This window comes from Convolutriloba macropyga, chromosome 13, assembly GCF_964194025.1.
Source record: "Convolutriloba macropyga chromosome 13, txConMacr16.3, whole genome shotgun sequence".
Classification (NCBI taxonomy): domain Eukaryota; kingdom Metazoa; phylum Xenacoelomorpha; order Acoela; family Convolutidae; genus Convolutriloba; species Convolutriloba macropyga.
In genome coordinates, this window is record NC_134480.1 from 776,838 (window position 1) to 801,058 (window position 24,221).

The 24,221-nt window shown below is 37.1% G+C and overlaps 1 protein-coding gene across 1 annotated transcript in view; it reads right to left on the reverse strand.

The window, feature by feature from the left end:
• Positions 1–6,463: 6,463 nt before the first annotated feature.
• Positions 6,464–24,221, reverse strand: part of LOC142351846 (uncharacterized) — a 159,280-nt gene continuing 141,522 nt past the window's right edge. Inside the window, exon 10 of the mRNA XM_075404073.1 lies at positions 6,464–6,579. Within this exon, the coding sequence (XP_075260188.1) occupies positions 6,494–6,579 (86 nt within the window). The 3' untranslated portion in view covers positions 6,464–6,493. The remainder of the gene's footprint in view (positions 6,580–24,221) is intronic.

Consider the following 24,221-nt stretch of genomic DNA (forward strand, 5'->3'; position numbering starts at 1 on the left):
AAATTCACTTTACCACGGCCTTTTGTTTTGAGAGTAATTTGTTTCATTTTAAGGTTTGCTTCTATATTTTGACTTTTTTTCTCATTTATTAATACTCTTTCTGTTTGAAAATCCTCTACATTGTCTCCCTTTCACCCTGGGTTATTCAGTCTTTTGTTTTTGGAGCTACTAAAGATCTGAGATAAGTTTTGGACTTTTTTACAGTTTCCTTTGCTATATCAACTAATTGCACCGTGAAACCTTCCAAAACCAGATTTTTGACAAAAGTAGATTGTGGAAAAAATTGACACGATTTTTTTGTTTGGTTCACCCAGCTGGAAAACAATTTTTAGGTTTTTCACATGGTGTCTTTATTCTCCAGTTTCCTGCGGTAGATTTTGAGGACAGTTGATACTATAAAATTTTGTGCGATAAAGCCTTTCTTTAATTTATTTTGCTTTTTGGACTATTCAAGACCTCTAGTTGTCAGTAATTGGTAATTTGAGTATGTACTGGAAACATGTACAAAAGTTGAGCCGGAATTTCTATATTTTGGAATTTTTTAACAGCTTTAGCCCGAATAAGAAAACTTCAAACAGTGTTTAAGTCAAACAATATTTTTAAGTCACCCAACCGCCTAATTCAGTGAGGTAAAGACACAAGAAAGGAGGTAAACACACATGAAAGGAGTCCGTAGTGACCAAAGAACAACATTTTGACTCTTTTCCATTTATCTGCCGTTCCAACTAAACTAAAATGAGAGCTATTTCAAAATTGTATTCTTTCAACAATTTGAGACCGGAGATTTTTCAAAAAATTTTCTGGCATTCCGTTGAATAATGGCATTCGGTAGGAATCATGCAATGCAAGATGATCCGATTTTTCTAAGCAAGCAGTATTTAATTAGATTTAGAGTTTAACTTGTAATTTTCTTCTCTAGTTGCAAGAAAAAAATGCTAGTTTATGATCTCGTATTGTGGCTTCCCATTTTCTAAAGTAATAATGTCATGGCCTTTTTAATGTAAGAGTTGTTTTTTTCCTTTTAAGGGTTTGTTTCTACCTTTTGACAGTGTTTTATCATAGAATAGATCTGCCGTTTTTTTAAAAGAGATTCTCTACATTGACAATTCTTAAACCTGGGTTTTTCAGACGTCTGTTTTTGGAGATGTAAGAGATCTGAGATAGTTTTGGTCTTTCATATAGTTTTCAAGTCCATAGGGTTTAATTGCACCGTGAACTATTTCAAAATTAGATTCGCTACAAAATTAGCCTCGGAAAAAATTGACAAGAGTCTTTTCTTTGATTCACCGAGTTGGAGATTAATTTTTCGCTTTTCTCACAAATCGTCGCTGTTTTCCAGTTTGCTGCGGTATAATGCGAGGAAAGTTCATTCTGTAAAAAGGTTTGGTCGATAAACCTTTATATCAATTTTTCGCTTTTTGGCATATAAAGGCTTTTTGTTGTTTACCATTGTTAGTTGAATTATGCACTGGAAACATGTAAAAAAAAATCAGCTGGAAATTCTATAACTCAGAAACTTTCCACATTTTCCGCCTTCAACATCTTCAACACTTGAAGATGTCTTTTTTTAGTTCACCGAACCACATAATTAAATGAGATAAAGACACATGGAAAATCTCTGTAGTGACCAAAGAACACAACTTTGTGTCTCTGTTCTGTTTTTTTGCCTTTCCAAATATATAAAAGTGAATTATTTCAAAATTTGTTTCTTTCCACATTTTGAGTTGATTGGTATAAAAAACATACAAGTTGTTTCAAAAAATTAATTAACTTTTCATAAGATAAAGAGTTGATTTAATAATTCTCTTCTCTAGATACAAGAAGAAATACTAGTTTATAATCACGTTTTGTTGCTCCCATTTTTCCAAGTCATTTCATCACAGCCTTTTTGTTGTGAGAAGTGTTTTTTTTTCTTTTAAAGCTTTGCATCTACATTTTGACAGTTTTTTTCTCATAGAGTAAATCTCTTTCTGTTTGAAAATTCTTTACATTCTATTTCTTTAAACCTGGGTTATTCAGTTTTTTTTTTATTTCTGGTACTACTAGAGATCTGAGATAGTTTCTGGACTTTTATACAGTTTCCTTTGCTTTATCTGTTAATTGCACCATGAGACATTCCAAAATCAGATTTGTGAAAAAATTAGATCGTGGAAGAAATTGACAATAGGTTTTTCTTTGGTTCACCTCTTTGGAGAACAATGTTTGGGCTTTTCACAAAGTGTCATTGTTTTCAAGTTTCCTGCAGTATAATGTTAGGACAGTTGATTCTGTAAAATTTTGGTCGATTAGGCCTTTCTAATGTTTATTTTGCCTTTTGAATCACTCAAAATCTCTTGTTGTTAATAATGAAGTAATGTTGATCATTTGAACTTGCACTGGAAATATGTACAAAAGTTGCGCTGGAAATTCTATAACTATGAAACATTCAACAATTTTAGACCGAATAAGGAAGCTTCACAGAGTTCAATTCTTTTTAGCTCAACCAACCGCCTAATTGAGTGAGGCGACGATACATGAAAAGACTCTGTAGTGTCCAATGAACAAAAAATCTTTTTTTTGCATTCCGTTGAATGATAGCATTCGGTAGGAATCAAGAAATGCAAGAGGAGCCGGATTTTCTAAGCAAGTAGCAGTTTATAAGAATTAGAGGTTATTTCGTAATTCTCTTCTGTAGACACAATTGAAATTGCTAGTTTATGATCACGAATTGTTGCCTACCATTTTTCCAAGTCATACTTTCATGGCCTTTTCTGTAAGAGTTGTTTGCTTCCTTTTAAATATTTGCTTCTACTATTTGACAGTTTGTTCTCATAGAACAGTTGTACAGGGGAAAATGCTAGCTTAAGATCTCCTATTGTTGCTTCCCATTTTTCCAAATCTTTTTTTCATGGCCTTTTTTTGTAAGAACTGTTGGTTTCTTTTTAGGTTTTGCGTCTACCTGTTGACAGTGTGCTATCTTAGAATAAATCTCTCTCTGTTAAAAATTTTCCAAATCTGACACCCTTTAAACCTGAGTTATTCAGACGTTTGTTTCTGGAGATATTAGATACCTGAGATAGTTTTTGTCATTTATATAGTTTTCATGGCAATATCTCATAATTGCACCGTGAAAATTCCAAAAGTAGATTTGCAGCAAAAGTGGCCGTGAAAAAAATGACAAACGTTTTTTTGGTTTACCCACTTGGAGATGAATTACTGGAATTTTTACAAAGTGTTGTTACTTTCCAATTTGCTGCGATATAAAGTGAGGAAACTTTATTCTATGAAAATGTTCGCTCGGTAAAGCCTTCCTATCTTTTTCCTTGCTATTTGGCGTTTCAGGATCTGTTGTTGTTATTAATTGCTGATTCGAACTTAAACAGCAAAACATGTATGAAAATTTGATTAGGAAATTCTATAACTTAGAAAAATTCAACATTTAGCCCGACTAAGAGAGCTTCAAACATTTCACTATATTTTAGTTCACCCTTACCGCCTAATTCAGTGAGATAAAGACACATGCAAAGACTCTGTAATGACCAATGAAGAAAACTTTGGTTCTCTCTTCTATTGTTTTGCCATTCCAACAAAATGAAATGTGAATTATTCCAAAATTTGATTCTTTGCACAATTTGAGATTGGAAATTTTTCGATAAGTTTTTGCTTTCTGTTATATAATAGCATTTGGTAGGAGTCAAAAAATGCGAGATGAGCTGGATATTCAAAACAACTAGCATCTATTAAGATTTAGAGGTTTTTTTAATATTTTCTTATGTAGAGACAAGGGAAATGCTAGTTCATGATCACTTATTGTTGCTTCTTTTTCTCAAGTCATCATGTTATAGCCTCTTTCCTAATAGCTGTTTTTTACTTTTTAATGTTTGCTTCTACTATTTGACAGTTTTTTCTCATAGAGCATATGGTTGGAAGCCAAAAGTTACAAGATTAGTCGGATCGTCAAAGCAAATAGGCTTTCATAAAATTTTGAGATTATTTTGTAATAGTGTTCTGAAGATACAAGAAAAAAAAGCAAGCTTATGATCTCGTATTGTTGCTTCCCATTTTCTTAAATCATATTTGTCTGGACTTTTTATTGTTGGAGTTGTTTGTTTCCTTTTGATGTTTTGCTTCAACCTTTTGACTGTGTGCTATCTTAGAAAAAAATCTCTCTCTTTGTTTAAAATTTCCCTATTTTGTCTGTTTTTAAACCTGCGTTATTCAGGCGTTTGTTTCTTGTGATGTTAGAGATCTGCATTACGTTGTATAATAGCATTTGTTAGAATTCAAAAAATTCAAGATGAGCCGGATTTTGAAAGCAAGTAGCAGTCTATAAGATTCAGAGGATATTTCGGAATTTTCTTCCGTAAATTAAGTAAAAGTTCTAGTTTAAGATCACATATTGTTGCTTCCCATTTTCCCAAGTCATATTATCACGGATTTTGCTGTAAAAGTTGTTAGTTTCCTCGGATATATCGAATAATTGCACCGTGTAGCATTCCAAAATTAGATTTGCCTCAAATGTAGAATGTGAAAAAAGGCAAGTGTTCTTTAGTTTGCCTAGCTGGAGATGAATTTTGCAAAGTGTCATTGTTTTTCAGTTTGCCACGGTATAACGTGAGAACAGTTGATACTATAAAATTTTGGTCGTTAAAGCCTCTCAATTTTGCGTTCCAGCGATTCAGGACCTTTTGTTAATAATCACTGTTAATTAAAACATGTACTGGACACATGTAGAAAAATTGAGCTGGAATTCCTTTAACTTAGAAAGTTTCAACATTTTTAGCCCGACTAAGAGAGCTTCAAACAAATCAAAATTGTTTAGCTCACCCCTCCGCCTAATTCAGTGAGATAAAGACACATGCAAAGACTCTGTAGTAACCAATGAAGACAATTTTGTGTCTCTAGTCCATTGTTTTGCCGTTCCACCAAAATGAAAAATGATTTCTTCCAAAATTTCATTCTTTCCACAATTTGAGATTGAAGATTTATCAAAAAGTGTTTGCTTTCTGTTATACAATAGCATTTGGTAGGAGTCAAAAAAATGCAAGATGAGCCGGATATTCAAAACAAGCATTTTATAAGATTTAGAGGTTTTTTTATTTTCTTCTGTAGATACAAGGGAAATGCTAGTTCAAGATCACTTATTGCTGCTTCTTTTTTTCAAAGTCATCTTGTTATTGCCTCTTCCGTAAGAGTTGATGTTTACTTTTTATTGTTCGCATCTACTTTTTGACAGTTTTTTCTCATAGAGCATATGGTTGGAAGCAAAAAATTACAAGATGAGCCGGATCTTCAAAGCAAGTAGCCTTTCATAAAATTTTGATATCAATTTGTATTAGTGTTCTGAAGATACAGGAAAAAAAGTAAGCTTAAGATCTCGCATTGTTGCTTCCTTTTTTCCAAAATCATATTTGTCTTGAATTTTTATTGTTAGAGTTGTTTGTTTCCTTTTGATGTTTTTCTTCTACCTTCTGACTGTGTGCTATCTTGGAAAAAATCTCTGTGTGTTTATAATTTTCCTATATTGTCTCTATAAACCTGCGTTATTCGGGCGTTTATTTCTTGTGATTTTAGAGATCTGCATTACGCTGTATAATAGCATTTGTTAGAAATCAAAAAATGCAAGATGAGCCGGATTTTGAAAGCAAATAGCAGTCTATAAGATTCAGAGGTTATTTCGGAATTTTCTTCCTTAGATAAAAGTAAAAATGCTAGTTTATGATCACATTTTGTTGCTTCCCATTTTCCCAAGTCATTTTATCACGGCCTTTTCGCTGTAAGAGTTGTTAGTTTCCTTGGATATATCAATTAATTGCACCGTGAAGCATCCCAAAATCAGATTTGCCACAAATATAAATTGTGGAAAAAACTGATTAAGGTTTTTTTTCCGTTCGCCCAGCTGGGGATGAATTTTTACAAAGTGTCATTGTTTTCCATTTTGCTGCGCTATAATATGAGTACAGTTGATACTATAAAATTTAGGTCGATACAGCCTCTCAATTATTTTTTTGTCATTAAGCTATTCAGGATCTTTTGTTGTTAATCTGACCATGTACTGGAAACATGGACAAAAGTTGAACCGGAAATTCTATAACTCAGAAACTTTCAACATTTTTAGCCCGAATATGAAAGCTTCACACAGTTCAATATTTTTTAGCTCACCCAACCGCCTAATTCACCGAGGTAAAGACCTTTGGAAAGACCCTGGATTGACCAATGAACAGAATTTCATTCTAAAGTTCGAACAAAAAAAGAGCCTGTACCGTGCTCTTTCATTTTACTTGATTAAAAATTGTCCTCGTTTGAACTTAAGGGTCGCTTTATAAAGACTGCATTTTTGACAAGGTAAAGTAAGAAAAATGAAAGTTTCTATGAATCAAATTCTCTTAAGAAATAATGTTATTTTTCAGCCAGGTTTCATTTTTCGTTAGCCAGGTACTCTCATAGATTTGGGGTACTTTGCCACAAAACGTATTGTTTTTTTATAATGCAGAACAAAAGTTTAATCTGCTACTTACGGCAGGTTGCACTTTTTTGCAAAATCATCTTGGGCATAAATTTTGAGTTGTACGCGAGTTCCAGGACTCTCTGTGCTGTAATCTGAAAACAAAACAAACCGCGATTGCATCAGGAAACGTTTCAATGTTAAAGATGAATTGTGCTCAAATATTTTGATAAACGTCAGGCACTTTTCTTATACTCATTTCTTACACTTGTTTACATCAATTTTTAAAGTCTAATTTTAGTTTGCGTAAAAGATGGCAGTTTCAAAATAGAACAATATTGTCAGGTATATGAAAATATGTGACATAGTTGAACAAACTTCAAAGGAAGAGCATTTATTTTTTTATTTTAAGTTGTACTAGAAACGTAAACCACATTCAGGTTTTTATACAGACAATATATTTGGAATAATGTCAAAAATAAGAATTTTTTGCATTTTTTAAACCGATACTCTAGTTTCCAAAGCATATAACAAACTAAAGAAACTGGCGAAATGAATTTTGACATATCGTATACACCATGTCAGCGGTAGATAAAAACGACAATCAATTTTTCATTTGATATATAAAGACAGAAAAAGGGATTCTTAATCACCCGGGTTGAATTTTTCCGCCTAAAGTGATGTAAGAGTGGGGCTGCAATGGGAGGATTTTTTAGGAAAATGCAGCTCAAAACTCTTACGTCTTTTTGGGCTGCATTGGGCTTCCAAGGGGTTAAAATGGTGTAAGAGTAAGGGGGTAAAAGACAAATTAACCCCCCACTCTTACATCTTTTTTGGTCTGGCAAGGGGGGTAACACGATGTAAGAGTTGGGGGTAATTTGTCTTTTACCCCCTCACTCTTACACCATTTTACCGCCCTTGGCAGACCAAAAAAGATGTAAGAGTGGGGGGGTTAATTTGTCTTTTACCCCCTTACTCTTACACCATTTTACCCCCCTTGGAAGCCCAATGCAGCCCAAAAAGACGTAAGAGTTTTGAGCTGCATTTTCCTAAAAAATCCTCCCAATGCAGCCCCACTCTTACGTCATTTTACCCCCTTGGCAGCCTAACTCTTACATCATTTTACCCCCCCCCCCCCCTGGCAGCCCAACTCTTACATCATTTAACCCCCTCAATCTTCTAGCCCCCATACCTGAAGACTGCCAGTCTTGAACCCACAAACTCTGTACCCTCAGCTGCGTCGCCTTATCCTCCAGACCATCGATGCTTGTCCAACTCTTGACGGTCTATATATTTAAATAATAATAATTGTTAGAATTGCCCCATCACAACAAATTACCCCCTCACTCTTACATCGTTTTACCCCACTTGGCAGCCCAACTCTTACATCATTTTACCCCCTCTGAACAAATTACCCCCTCACACTTACACCATTTTACCCCCCTTGGCAGCCCAACTCTTACCTCATTTTACCCCTCTGGACAAACTATCCCCTCACACTTACACCAATTTACCCCCCTTGGAAGCCCAACTCTTACATCATTTTCACCCCTCCTCCCATTGCAGCCCATTGCAGCCCACTCTTACATGGCAATTTCAGTCAGGGGGTAATTCTTTGAAAGTCCTCCCATTGCATCCCATTGCAGCCCGCTCTTACATGGCAATTTCAGTCAGGGGGGGGGGGGTAATTCCTTAAAAGTCCTCCCATTGCAGCCCATTGCAGCCCACTCCTACATGGCAATTTCATTCAGCGGGGGTGACTCTTTAAAAATCGTCCCATTACATCCCATTGCAGCCCATTCTTACATGACAATTTCAGTCATTGGGGGTAATTCCTTGAAAGTCCTCCCATTGCAGCCCATTGCAGCCCACTCTTACGAAGCAATTTCAGTCAGGGGGTAATTCCTTTAAAGTCCTCCCATTGCAGCCCATTGTAGCTCACTCTTTCATGGCAATTTCAGTCGGGGGGGTAATTCCTTAAAAGTCCTCCCATTGCAGCCCATTGCAGCCCACTCTTACATGACAATTTCAGTCATGGGGGTTAATTCCTGAAAAGTCCTCCCATTGCAGCCCATTGCAGCCCACTCTTACATGACAATTTCAGTCATGGGGGTAACTCCTGAAAACTCCTCCCATTGCAGCCCATTGCAGCCCACTCTTACATGGCAATTTCAGTCGGGGGGGTAATTCCTGAAAAGTCCTCCCGTTGCAGCCCATTGCAGCCCACTCTTACATGGTAATTTCAGTCATGGGGGGTAATTCCCTAAAAGTCCTCCCATTGCAGCCCATTGCAGCCCACTCTTACATGGCAATTTCAGTCAGGGGGGTAATTCCTTAAAAGTCCTCCCATTGCAGCCCAACTCTTACTTCATTTTACCCCCTCTGAACAAATTACCCCCACACTCTTACATCAATTTACCCCCCATAGACAAATTACCCCCCATTCTTACATCAAAATGGGAAGATTTTAGGGAGGACATTCGACCCGGGCAGCTGCGACAAAGAATTGATCATCGAAGAAATTTCAGCACAGTAATCACAAATTTACCTTAAAAACTATGTCCTGTGGTGTTAATAAGGCGTCGTAGTCGGATATCGCACGTGCTGTTGGTAGTTCTACTGACTACTTTCTTTAAAAGTTAAGTGAAATTGATTGCAGTAGCTCTAATGCTCAGAGAGCAAAGATACTGCTCGCATTCAAATACGCTTAGCACAGTGATCACGAACTTACCTTAAAAAGAATGTCATGTGCGGTGTTCCGCCTTCAGTTAATATTGGTAGTGTGGTGTTGGTGATGTTGTGACCGGACGTCAGAGAATCAAACTAATCAGCTTGCTTCACTGACACCATTGTTGGTAGTGTTTCAAAAAAGAACCTTGAGTTATGGTTACTTTGGCACGATATGCCCGGGCTACCCTTTGCCCATTGTTGTTCCTTGTCAACAGTTGAAATTCTCCAGAGATTTGCTTCACAAATCTTCTTTTGCTACCGTGAAAAAGTCATCCATTTCCTAACCATTGAATTATATCTCCGTAATCAACATTTTATCACTTGGTGTTTCTTAAATTTACAGTTTTTAGTACGTGCCTCTTCTGGTACACTCGGCCTCCATTTTTGGGCACCAAGGTCAACAATTTTGTAGTCGATGTTTTGCTGTTGAACTGTTGAAGTCGCTCTTTGTTGTCTGGTCGTGTTCTCTTTTGCTCCGTTGTTGCTTTTCATGTAGCCGAGATGAATGTTCTTGCTTCAGCTACTGACGATTCCGTTGGAAATGTTGTATTGAGTTGTGTCCTCAAAAAACGCTGATCTTGAAGATATTGACTCGTCCATATCTACAAGTATGTCTGACCTCATTATGATGATTTCTGCTGTTGAAGAAAGTTTTGAGTGCTATTTGAAAAATGCTGCTGCTGCTGCTGAAGTTATTCTTGATGAACTGTTTGTTCTTATCGTAAATTTTTCTGTGATTGTCTTCCTATCGTCTGTAGATTGTTGCTATGAAATGGTTGTCAACCTGCTGCTTGTATTTCTATATGATAGAATTGTATTGTTGAAAGTTGAATTGCTTTCGTGCTGATTGCGCTTGACTGTGTACGTTTGTAATTGTATTGAACGACTTTTTTATGGGCTGATGGGTGAATGCCAAATAATGACCGATTTCTGGAAAATTTGTTGTTGCTTGTCTGCTCGTTGAAAGATGCTGGTTGACATACTGATGCTGCCCGTGATCCCTACCTCACCTAAACTACCACTACCTTGTACCTATTGCCTACCTTTCACCTGTTTTCCCAAATTAGATTTTGTCTGAACCAAATGTTTTTAATAATTTTTACCTCTGCTTTTTGATTCTACCTAAGTTGTTTAGTGTCATCTACCTGTTCAAAATACTAGTATCCTGTCGGATCAACTATCTGCTGATTTTTAATAAGCTAATTAATTGTGCATTTAAATTCCAGAACCAACCTAATGTATATCTGAATTTTTCTTCCTGATACACCTACCTTTTTTCCCTTTTGGAGTATCTCTCTAATGTACGATAAGCTTTGCTAACTTGAGTGTTCTTGTGAGTTACCTAATGAAATCCCTAATTTTACCAGAAAGATAACAAAAAGTCCAATTGAATTGCTAACTCATTGAAATGAACTATAAAACTTTCATCTTTGATTTTATCCTAATTCAAAACTGATCAATGCTTCAGATTGTTTTTAAATTATTGTTCCCCATTTATTATTGATATTTTTTATGTTGATTTATCGTTGATCAAACTAAATTTAATAGCTGGTTCAACAAAATCATCTCTTGATGTTTTAACCAGACAAGACCTTAACACATTATCCTTACCTTTATTTACCTTTTGTACTCTATCTAACGTCTAAACACCCTGGGTGTGTTGTCTTCTAGTATCCATACCATGTCCCCTACTTCTATCCGGTTTTTGCTGTTGAATGCCATTTTTGACGTTGTCTGAGTGTTGGGAGGTATTCCTCTAAGAGGCGTGTCCAAAACTCGTTTGACATGATACTGTTGACGTTGTTCCATAGTTTTCCTGTTCCTCACTCTTTGCTGCTAATTGTAGTATTGAATGGCAGTCCTGCTGTCATTCCTGTCAGAAAATGCCCGGGTGCCAGGCTTTCGACATCGCGTATGTCACTGCTGACTGATGTTAGAGGTCTGCTAATGCGTAGAGCTTCGACCTGGCAAGTAGGTGTTGAGCAACTGCCCTGCTGGAGTTTCCTGAATCCGGCGTTTTTGAAGAAGAGTCGTTTGCTCATCCCAACGAGGCGTTCACATGATCCATCAAAATTTGGTGCTGCTGGCGAAATAAATTTATATGCATTCAGTTTTGACTCTGCGTATTTCTTTTTCTGTAGTTGTGAAGCTGCTTTCCTCAAAAGTTTTAGCTGTAATGGTGAAATATAAAACGCTGTCACTATGAATTCTTTCAGGTAGTCCTCGTCGGCGGAAGAGTCGTTGAAATGCCAATACGCATGATTCCTATAGCAAATTCCTGGTCACTTCGATATGAAAGGCTTGTATCGTCAGACAGGTGAATAAGCAACAGTAGGATTTCCTTGCAGTGTTGATCTGGCTGTAGATTTCAAAAGGTCCAAAAAAAGCTTCTCCGGTTTCCTTGGAACGTACAGGCTCGACTGATAACTGGTAACTAGGAAGATGTGACACCTGACGCTGACTGTTATGTTGTCTCTGTCGTCTGCATTCGTAGCATCTATTTGAGATCTTCTCCATTAATGTCTTGCATAGAAAAACCCAATAAATTAACTGAATTTTGTTTGTTTGCTGTTCTGCTCCTATGTGACCATTTATGTTGTACTTCAAATCCAGAAAAGACGACTAATCCTGTTCCTACCGTCTAAGATAATTGGCTTCTTTGTTGCTGTTGAAACTGGTGCGTTGGCTAGTCTGCTGTTTGAGCGAAAACTACCACCTTCGTTTATTGAAGGTGTCAACTGAAGCAATATACTCCTTTTTTCGAATTGGCCTGATGCGTGTTAGTTGATTTATATCCTCATCGAACAATTGTTGCTGATATAGACGGAAAAGAAAGTTCTCTGCATCTATGATCTGTCGGTCTTGTGTTCTCGTTTTCTTTCGTAGGTTTTTCATTTTGATGATAACTGCTCTGGGTTTGAACCACTGGCTAAACTTGTTGACAACGGATGAATTAGGTTCTGGTCAATCGGCTGTCGTCGTGTTCCTTGAGTTTTCTGTTCTGCGCTGTTCAAGAAAACAATTTCGTGTTGTTCGTCTTTTTTCCAATTGTCGCTAGAGGATAGAACAAACTGTGATCCCTGTAACCAAAGAGATTTTTCTGTCATGTATGTTGCTGAAATTCCCCTCAGTCCATGATCTGCAGAGTTGTCTTGGGCGTTGACGTAGTTCACCTGGTTAGTGCTGTTGAGATCCCTTATTTCGGCAATTTGGTTTCCAAAGTACATCTTGTGCTTCAATTTGAAGTTCTTTATCCCACTGAGAATGGTCGTGCTGTTACACCATAGAGAAGTTTATTCAAACTTAAAATCCATTTCCTCCTCGATTGTTTTCTTTAATCTGGCTACAAAAAGTGCTGCTTGCATTTTGCGTCTCGGAATTGTTGTTTGACGTAAGGGTGCCACTCTTGTTTTACCCATAAGAAATTGAATTGTAGTTTCTTGGTTTCCGGTTGTCTTGATGTATGATACTGCTGCTGTTGCTTCCAATGATGCGTCACTGAAAACAGTTCCATTGAGTTCCCAAGTGCTGTACCACCTACCGTACCTGACAGTTCCGTTGCCTGTACCCGATCCTGGATGGCCTTTTCATTGTCTCCTTTGATTGCTTCGTCCCATTCCCATCCATGTTTCCATATTTCTTGCGGTAGAATCATGGCTCGGACGAGGACAGGAGATTTGGCTCTCAAAGGATCGTAATAACTTGACACAAATGACAGAAGATTGCGTTGTATTCCATATTTTCCTGTCCAAATTCTTTCTGTCTTTCGCTTTGAACATTAAATTGTCGTCGTCCTATCTCTGGTGAACTTCAAGCAATCTTTGTTGAAAACTTTTTCTAAAGAGCTCCTCGACTGGTTTGCATAGATCGCCTTGCATCTCCTGACATCCTTGGCCGTAGTGAAAACCGCCAAGGCGTAGCTAAAGGATGCGGCCATATCATCCATGTAGATTGACCACTGAATGATTTCCAGGGAATTTGGTAGATCTTTGATGTCACTGTCTGTTGAAAAACAAAATTTGCGCCAGCTGGTGGGTCCCTAGCTCCAAAGATGTGTCTTTGGTATTCGTACACCTCTAGTTCTGGACTGTTCAGTTGTCTCATATGAAGGGCAAATAGCGTCGGTCTTGTTGTCGTTTCCCAATTTGCAAAAGCATAGCTCCGATGTCTCCCTGGATGACGATGGCTCCCTATCGGAAATGTAGCAAAATACCAAGCATATTCCCAAGGAGGTCAGGTCCTGCTAAGAATTTGTCATTGAGGCTTGTTCCGCTTTGTGGCGCTTTGTCATTGCAGATTATCCGTATCCTGTCGGTTTTGTTTGGGCTGACAAGCCCATAGTGTGGTAGGTACCATCCTGTATCTTTCTGTTGATGGAAAAGTAATTTTGCAATGTAGCTTTTTTGCAAGTCTGCGTAAAAGCCCTCATTATATTTCTTGTACTGCTCAGGTTTCTTTTGTAGTCGGTTGACAAGATGACTCAGATGAGTCAAGGCTTGTTACCGGTTTTCTGGTAAACTGCTGCTGTCTTTCGAGAGCAGACCTGTTTCATACAGTCCATCTGTTTGTCTCACGCATGTTGTATTAGAGATTTTGTTGGCCAACAAAACTTCTGTATCACTTGACTTGCTTTTGGAGTCCAATGGTTTTGTCTCTGATTTCCACCAATGAGAAGCCTCTTCACTGAGGTCATTGTCTTGTACCAGTCAATTGCTGCAAAAAAAACTAAAAAACTGTATGATGCATTGAAGGTTGTGTTTTGCTGTCATCCAACACTGTATGAGGTCCAGTAATAGTCCGGTCAAGTTTGAAAAGACTTGCGCTTCGGGTTGACGATGGTCCTTGTTCCACTCTGATTGGTGAGATTAGGTTAAGGTTGTCTTGTCCAGACAATACTGTGACTAGGAGATTTTCCAGAGTTGGGATTTTGACATGTCTAAGATGGTCAATACTTCCTGGCAATGTCTCCCGCGTGCAGCAACAACTTTGGCAAATTGATGTTTTCCACAACATAAATTTGTTTGAGATTGTAGCATTCTCGTTTTCCAAATTTGGAATTTCTGTATTTGTTGTGTAACATGTTTTTGTGGCTGTTCCATTAGCTCCTTCCAAGACAAATTGTTGGCGTGTTTCAGCTGTCGTCGCGAGAAATATGGTCAAGCTGCTTCCTAGGTCGATCTTTACACTCCTTGTTATGTAAAATAACTGGCTTGACTTAGAGAAGATTTGTTCCCGCAATGATTCAACGGATAAACCAATTGAAGTCTTTCGTCTGCTGTCTTTCATTTAAACTTTGGGCATTGGAATAATTGATTGTTACCATCGTTGAAAGCACGAGGCAGGGGCTGATGGTTGCTGCTGCTTCATATTGATGCTTGAAACGTTTGTGTTTGCTCCGCTGGTTGTAGTGGTTCTTGTTGCTGTTATTGCTACAGTTGCTTTTGTTATGTAATCGTTGTCGTTGCTGTTGTTCTCATTTTCGATTAGTTGGTTGTTCATGAAATTGTCGGATTTCATTTAAGTTGAAGTTTTCTTGTTGTATGTCATTGGTCGTGTCGAGGCGACCGCCGCTTCGTTCTTGATGCCTTGAGCGTTCGTGTGCTTCAGCTATTTCTTTAATGATTGGTTGAAGTCTGCAATTATCGGCTGTTGAATTCGTCGTCGTAAAACAAACTGATTCCAATTGAATTCTTTACTGTACGGCATTTTGTCGCTTGCATGCTTCAAGATTGTCGTGCTGTTGAGATCGGCTTCAAAATTCATTTCTGGCAGTGTTCTTGTCATGGTGTTTATGATAGTGGAGAAATTTTCAATTGTCCAAGGAGGAGCTGTTGTTGGTGGCCTGTTTTTAGTTAGTTTTTCCAACAAGTTGATGATGATGACGCATGGGTTCCCAAAACGCTGTTTCAACTCGTTTATTGCATCTTTGTGCAGGTTTTTGTTGCAGGCAAATCCTTCAACTTCTGTTTTTGCTTTTCCAATCACAAGTCCTTGCAGAAAGGCAATCTTCTGTCCATCATTGAGATAAGTGTCTCCAATCACGAAGCAGAAACGTCTGCAACTAGCTGTCCATTTGCTCGTGTCACCGTTGAACTTCTGAAGATCCATCTTTGGAAGAGCTTCAACGTAAGGCGTGTATAATGGATCTGGTTGTAAAAGCGTTGTTGATAATTGCTGTGGTTGTACTGTTGTCTGATTGAATGTTTGTGTGACCCCCATCTCCAGTTAATTTGTTCTACTGGTCGTTCAGACTGCTTGAGTAAGCTCATCTATCAAATCAAAAGCCGTTGAGGTTGTCAGGTTGAGCAGAATTGCTGATTTCCGGTAGTTCACTGCCCGAGGTTTTGTTGATTGATGTTTTTTAATGTCTAGTTACTCTTGTATTGATGTTGATGTTGGTTGTTGAGTTATCCGCTGTCAAATTGGCTGCTGCCGTTGTCTCGTTGTTGTTTTGTGAGTTGAAATTTGTTGTAGAGTTTTCTTGCGAAATTTGATTCTTTATTTTAATCTTCATGTCTTCGATGTTGTTCCACGTGTCAGTGATTTTTCCGATGTACTCCTCATGTTGATCTTCGCCAAGCTGTGAAATCATCTCGTAACTTGTTTCCTCGAACTCCGAAAATGTTGCCACTGCCTTTTCACGAACATTCTTTGCTGCAATTATGTTCCCATTGTCAATTAATTCGCTCATTGTTTGCAGGTTTTTTTAATTTTTCGCCCTTTACCCTGATTTTTTATTTCAAAACGGTTGCTTGAATGGTCCTGTTCGGCAAATCTGTCAGGCTGTTTGTATTCTGCTTTGTGTTTTGTCTTGTCGAAACGTTGACTGTGCTGGGCGGTCCTTATTGTCCGTTGGGGGGTCTTGGTCTTTGGGGTTGATTCGTGGTCTCTGCCTTTACACTTCTCTTTGCTTTTGCATTGAGATTGTGCATTCGATCTTGTTTAGGGGTTCACCACAAAAAGCTGTTCGGTGTTCCACCTTCAGTTAATATTGAATATGTAGTGTTGGTGGTGCTGTGGCCGGACGTCAGAGAATCATACTAATCAACTTGCTTCACTGACGCCAGTGTTGGTGGTGTTTCAAATAAGACCCCTGAGTTATAGTTATTTTGGCACAATTTGCCTTGGCTACCATTTGCCCATTGCTGTCCCTTGTCAACAGTTGATACTTCACAGAAATTCGCTTCACAAATCTTCTTTTGCTAACATGAAAAAATTTCCTAACCGTTGAATTACATCTCTATAATCAACATTTTATGACTTGGTGTTTCTTAAAGTTATAGTTTTCAGCACGTGCCTCTCCTGGTACATGTCGTATGGTTCTAATAAAGCGTGGCAGTCGGATATCGTAAAGCTGTTGGTAGTTCTTCTGACTGCGTTCAGTAAAAGTTAGGTGAAATTGATTGCAGTAACTCTAATGCTCGGAGACGACCGAAAAGAAATCTTTGCAATTCAAGATTTCCAGCCAGAGTTTTCGAAATAGCCGCAGACTCGCGTAAACTTGCACGTAAAAAACGCAAATAGAAACTTTTCTACACAAAAAAATTCCGACTCAGTAAGTACCAAAATTTTTCACTACAGACTTTTGACATTGCAAACTTTTTTATGCATTTTCAGTATCACTTCTGCTTTCAACAGCCAACAAATTGTAGAGTTGCGTTTTTGAATTGCAGAAAATGAGAATATGTGCGAGAAAGGCGACTTTGATTTCAAATCTGAGGTTCGTCAAAGTTGAAAAAAATTGTATCAAATTTATTGGACCTCTGGTTATGAGATAAAACTGACGTTTCCTCAATGGAATTTTTAAATAGAAAAACCTAAGCACACTATGGTTCATGATCGGGTGCGGGTTTTGTCAAAAAAAGTGTATGATTAGTGATGAATAGCAATGAAAAAAAAACTTTTTTCACCGCAAAGCCCCGCATCTTTTACCGTTGAATGCGGTGTAAAAGCGTAAATTTGCAGTAAAGATTTTCAGTTTTTAGCGGTGACTTTTTTTGCTGCATTAACCGGATTTTTTACAAAAAAAGAAACTGCCGTCCACGGTTTCTAACCTCTCACTTCTGGCATGTCACCAACGTCTCATTCCACTGCGCCCTCTGTCACTCACTTAACTAATATGTCCAGTGAATTTAAGATAAGCGTTGAAATAAGCGGTGAATATATGTAAAAAAATATTTCACAACATTCTGGTTATAGCGCTTGAGATTTTTTCTCACCGCATTCATCGCATTGAACGCAAATCATACACTTTTAATGAATTTCACCACAAAAATTATATTTTTTAGTGACACCTCGACCCGGGTTTTGATAATTGTTCCGAACCCACTTGTGGGGGTGCAGGAAGGAACTATATACCCTAGTTCAAATCTAATACCAAATTTGCGAACCTTTGCAAATTTTTGCTCCACAAAGCCAAATTTGTAAATTATCTCTTCGCAAGGTCAAGTTTGCAAAATTTTGCAAAATAACATTAAATTTTGTAAGCGATATGTGTGTTCAAATCAACCTGAAAGGCCAACTACTAACAAATAGAAACCAAGATAAACAGATCTGTTTGCAAATTTAATTAATAGATTTTTCTTCCATATTTGCAAATTTCGATAAATATAATTGCGAATTTGACATTGAGCTTCAAATATAAGTGGTATCGAAAAAAAAACAATTCTTCCACCGTAGAATTTGAAATCAAAAAGATTTTTTTAAAATTCGGTTTATTCGAGGACTTATCGAGGTTCAGAATTTTGTGTGGACATGGGATTTTGGCATGATTTTCTTCACTTTACGCGTGATTTTTGATCAAATTAAGATTTTTTTTTATATAAAATTGATAACTCAAAATATATTTCACGATACAAAATGAATCAATTTGTGTTCCGTTCAGACGAAAAGCGGTGAAAAAAATGCTAATTCTGTTGTATTAGGGAAGTTTTACAATCAATAAAATCAAATTTTTAGAGCTGTTTTTCCTTTTTTTAGTCATATATAGAGTAGTCATTTTTCATATCGAGATTCTGTTATTGGCAAACCTCATTCACAGTCAATTGATGGCAAATGAACAAAAAAAACAAGTTTTAGAGGATTTGCTCAAATTTTCAATCGCTCCTTGAGTTTTGTAATTTTTAATGAAATATTGATTTTCTTTTTGAAACTTTACGAAATTTTTGCAGTCCTTTGGCAAACAATTAATCGCCAAAATTGCAATATGCTTGGTAATAAGTTTTAAAGGAATTTATCTAGTGTTTTGAGTGACAGCTAATGGCTAGAAAAATTTTTGAAAAAATTTTTCGATAATTTTCTTGAACTTTATTTGATCTGAAACCTATTTTTGGGAACTGTGACTCATTTTCAGCAATGACAAGATCCCCATATCTTCTACTGCTTCAAAAAATGTGGTAGTCGGTTATTGTCCTACAGCTTTTGCTTTTATGACTTCTATGCCACGAATTCTCATCCATGTTTTAGATATTTTTTGGTTCCCTTTGATTTCTTACTGCATTACTCCTAATTTGATAGTTCCCATTTTAGAGAAAAACTTATAGTTTAAATGACTTCGAGACTTACTTTTTGCACTTTTCCTACTGAACTTTTGGACTTCGCCTTATTTTGTTGTCGTTTTCATAGTCATAAAACCTAATGTGATGTCCTGAGGATGGCTTATGACATAGAAACATATGGTCTTCCCATCAAGTCATAATCGAGGGTATCTATTGAGTTCCGTTAAAAGCTGTTGATCATAATGACGTTGAAATTATGGGTTTTATAAAAAAAAATTGATGTTTTATTATTTGTTCGGATTTCATTATTTTCTTAAAACACCTTGTTGAAGAAAAAGCCCATTGCTGTTGAAACAGGAATTGAGATAAGAAAAATTATAACTGAAAAACTTCTCTAATGGCATCGACAGTTTTCTCTTTCTTAATTTTCTTTTTCAAAATTGATGCTTTCGCCCTTTTTTAATTTTCTTTATGCAGTTGCAAAAAACTGACAAGCATCATAAGGTTATAGTTGAGGGTTGAATAATTGATGTTGCTCAATGCTGTCAGTTGATAACATTATGTCTTTATTTTTTTGATATTATTCGTATTTAAATTTTTTTTTCAGATGTTCAGTTTTTGTTGCTTTTTTTGTCAACTTGTAACTTATTCTCATCAATGAAACGCTCGATCCAGCTTCTTGTAATTCAGAAACTAACGTGTGTATCGAATTTTTGACTTAACTGATGTTTTTTTTTGTCTGACAATATCCATTTTCATGAAAAATTTGCGAGTGGTCAATTTTTGTATTTCTTTTGCGTCTTTCCCATTATAGCCCCCCCAGCTTAGTGGTCAGATAACCTATAGCCCCCCCCCCCCCTACCCAATCATGGCAAATATGCCATAATGGGGGCTATATTTTCATGGGGGGGGCTATAATGGGAAAGACCCTTTCTTTTGACCTTCTTTAGCACATTCGCTAGGGTTATATATCAGATCCGGATAGCTTTCAAATGAAGCCCAAATGGACGTGTTGAATCCTTCAATATATATTCAGCTGAAAAAAAAATACATGACTTTTGGAAAGGAAAAGGAAACAGAATTCAGAAAACAGCCAATAATTTCAATGGCCAAATTTGTGTTTTGAGCGAATTGTTTGTAGTTTTTCAGTTTTGCATTTTTAGACCGTTTCTATGCAGCAAAGGAAGTTTCTATCGGTTCCGTGAGGACTTTTAGTAAAATTATGAAGGACTATTTTGTTAAAAACTAAATGTTTTTAACGCATTTGATATTATTTGTTTCATTTTTTCCCCTTTCGTCGACCTGTTACCAAGTCTCATTAAGGAAAAGTCCCATCCGCTGCGTAGTTAAGAAAACGTATTGTTGGGTAGTTAGACTATCATCTGACGCCCTTTTGACGTTTGTACTAAGTGCTTTAAAATTTAGTTATTGAGTTTTTATCGGGAAATATTTGTTTCTGCTTATATTTTTTTTTCGTTGTCTTTTTAATGTAAGATCTCTTGAGCGCTGTAATGAGGCATGGCATTATGAAATTCAATTAGTACTTAGGGTGTGTAACGCTTTTTCAAAACCCAAGCGTCTGTTTTGATAATCTCTTCAATTGGTTGAAAATAAAGTAAAATTGTAGATTAGCTCGGGTCAGAACATCCTGTGTGAACGCAACTAAACGAGTCTCCTTGTTCTCTTTCGGTTTGGACTTTTCTTCAAAAAAACGGTTAGTTAAGTGTCACGTCCCTATTTCGTCTCTCATAGTAACGTGATGATTTCCCTTTAAAGATCCATAAATAAGTGCTTTAATTTAGTTCATATTCAAATAGATCTCAAGGCCATAAATAGCCAGTATTTTCCCTCTCGGTCTGTAACCCCTGATTTGTTTATGTTCATGAAAAACAACCGCAGATTGACAGTTTACTGATAAACATATAAAGTGCCTTAAAGCCTCAATATTTACTTTTTTGAGTTTCCTGACGATTAATTTGCATAATTAGTAAAGAACTTCATGAGAGATTATGTACTTGGTGAAGTAATTATTCTGATAAAGTAGGTGCTAATACGGAATTGAAAATGTACTTAACAAACACCAAGAGACGTACAAAAGCCGGAAATTGCCCAACTTGGAGATCAGTAAATATTTACGAAGGACCAAGGCAGCCCAAGGTACAGCCCTGCGGTACCCAAGATCACCAGAAAACCGGAGTACCAGCCTGACAATCAGTTCATCAATATCTCTTAAAACTTGATAGAACTTTAAAACTTCTTATTATTAATTGTTGAATAATTCTTGTTGAAATATTTAAAGATTGAACCGGAAAAATCTTTGAAAATTACTAAGTTAATTCAGGTTACCTTAGGGCAAAACTGCAAATGAGCAAAGCTTTAAAATAAAAGGCAAACTAGTGGATATATCACGCATTTGAACCACTCAATAAAAAACTATTACTAGCTAAGTTTTTTCAAATTTTATCTGCTAAACAACGCACTGTGAAACATCTAAATAAGTCCTTGTAAAATGATAATTATTCCTTTTATTCCTTTCAAATCTTAACCTCTTTAACACCACGAGAAAGACACTGAAAAAATTGATCAAAATGTGCTTCAAAACCTGAATTTATAACATAGTTGTTCCCCACCGATGTCTACCGAGATGGCCAAGCCAAAAAATTTGCTCAAAGTTCATTAAAAATTGAAAAATTTTTCATATTTGTACCACCAGTATTGATGCGGAAAAATGACCAAAATTACGAAAAAATTACATGTGAAAATTAGTACCCAATACTCTTTCAAATCAGCTCATATCACACACAACTGTTACTAGCAACCAGGGCAATTGTGTAAAAGCCTTAGAACCAGCCAATAAATAATACTTCACAAGTAAAGTAAAGTGAATGCTCACAATTGAAAAAAGTCATTATATCTCCATTCTTGCGCTCTCAAAAATATGTCATTATACAGCTATGCACCTTCATGAAAACACCACCACATGCTCACAACATGCATCACAACTAATAGAATCACCAGTGAAAACCAAGCATAATTGTTACAAGCCAAAGATATCACTGAAAAACTCACCAATGATTGAAAAATACACTACATAACGATAACAATTGAACCAAAACTAGTTCATTTCCATCGGCGCACCATTCTCACACAGCACATTCAGGCACTCACTGTTAACACACGCACCCAACCACGTAATCTGGTCATGAGCAACCTGTCTCTACTCTGACTGACCATCACTTATTGGTATAATCGTTCACTAGCTGCCCCATTATTCCCTATTTACGCCCTGAAAAACCCAAAAAACACTGCGAAATTCGACTTCCCAACCACTATTCTCATAACCACACACCCACCACTCAACCAATCAACTACACTACAACGCGTTTACACACCATACTGAGTAGTAATATTAATAAACATACATATCAACACACGTGATACGAAAGTAGAGTTCACCTGAAACAAATAATTACCACATAAATAATTGCCAAATTGAGACAGTGAGAACCAGAAGCCTGTGTACATTGAAAAAATGAGCAAATAAACACGGGAAACCCAAATAGAAACTAGTTGAACACCCAGAAGAGCCACATCAGCAGAAGATTGTCCTGAAACATAGATGTTATTATTGAAAGACGAAAATATTACTTACAATTATACGGAATCTCGTAATTTTCGGCCCCACTTTCGAGACTCAGATCAACACAGAAAAAGCGCTGGCCCAAGGAATAATCTTCCACAAGGAAGGCAAGATCCTTAACACTGAGAAGTTCATAAACGCGGAGTTTTAAGTCCCGTTTCCCCGCTATAACTCTACAGTACGACACCAAGTAGAGACTCTACTTCACAAAATCTCAACGAAATGGATCACTCAGTCAGAGTTTTGCAATATGACACATAGTACTACATACAAAAATCAAACTTCAATGTCTTCAATGTTGATTGGCTTTACAAGAAAATACTCAATGAGACAATTGAAGCCAAAATTGAAGTCTTCAAACTGCGGAATGAGACCAAAAAACTCATTACCAGAGTCGAAGAGGACCCCCGAAATCGACAAAAAAGAGAGGCGCCCGGCTTGCTATAGCAGCCCGGCTTGCTATGGAATTGGAGTCTTTGGTCCAGGAATAGCAATGAGCAGCGGAGGATGCGATGGAATTACAGAAATTTTTGGCTCTTGTCAACGAACGTCTGAAAATGCTGAAAACATCGATCGATTAGATAACAGTTTTAATAGCCTTAACGATTATGTCCTCGAAATCGGCACCCAAACAGATGAGAAATTCTTTCTAGTTGCCGACGAACTTGCAAAAGTTTACAAAGATCAAAACGAAACGCAAGAGAACCGGAACAGAAACTGGAAACGAGTTGAGGAACAATTCGCAATTGTAGATCACAATTTGAATGCAACAACAACCTGTTTGGAAATTCGGGCAACACAACAATAACCTAACTTCAACTTTGACACAGCAGCATCATTACTTCTTACACTTTATGCAGACATTAGAAGTTATCGAGCAGCCTTATATTCGTTTCGAATTAATGCTATAAATGATATTCCTACTTTACTTGATAAACGCCTTCCCATCTCTTTAGTACCTCGTAACTCTTTGACAAAGATTCTTGATGCAATCCATGATATCCAAAAGAACGCCCCAGATCGTCTAACTTTGGCAACACCAATGACTGACATACTTTCGTGTTACGATGCGAAATTTGTACTAGAGATTTCGACAGTAGAAGATGGACTTTTACTGACGCTAGCCATACCTATAGATTCTAGCCAGACAGTGATTGAAGTTTAACGTGCAAATGTAATTCTTATGCCCCAGAAGCACTCAGTTGATGCCTTACAATGGGTGATTGAGGGAGAAAACTTAGCAATCTCCGAAGGACAGATGGAAACAACAGAGCTGACGAGATCCCAGTACGACAACTGCCTTGGATCGCCACGATACTGAGTCTGTCACGAGACAATAGAAACCCAACTCGGATTCTCCTCGGGCATAGCAACCCTCAAGTTTCATCATGCTATTACAGCACTGAATGTATGTGACACAGAGAAGGTAGCGTTAACTAACCCAGAACGAGCACAGAATCTTGGATAAGGACTCTGGCTAATAACATCAGCTTCAAGTGATTTTATCCTTAGTTAGATTTGTACGACAATGGCTGACAAACCAACATTCCTTATAAAGGTTGTAACATCCGTTTAATCAAATTCAAATGTGGACATACAATGTTCAGTGACCACATTAAAATTAGAGCTGATTTACAAAGTTTTCAGTACCTGTCAGCATAGAGAATAATTGTGAAATTGTCTGATCCGCTTGCAAATTTAATTGACTCAGTACTTAACATCATTGTACTACCGAAATATGAAACGAGCACTGAAGCAAATCTCGATTTACTGAAGAAAGTTAAAACAGAATTCATCTATTCAAATTGAAATTTATCAACCGAACCATTAGACGACATAGCAAAACCCATTACCAACGAAATGAAGTCAATCAAGCCAGCACTAATTGACAAAGTTGCATCTTACGTACCAATCAAAATTTCTCTCTCGT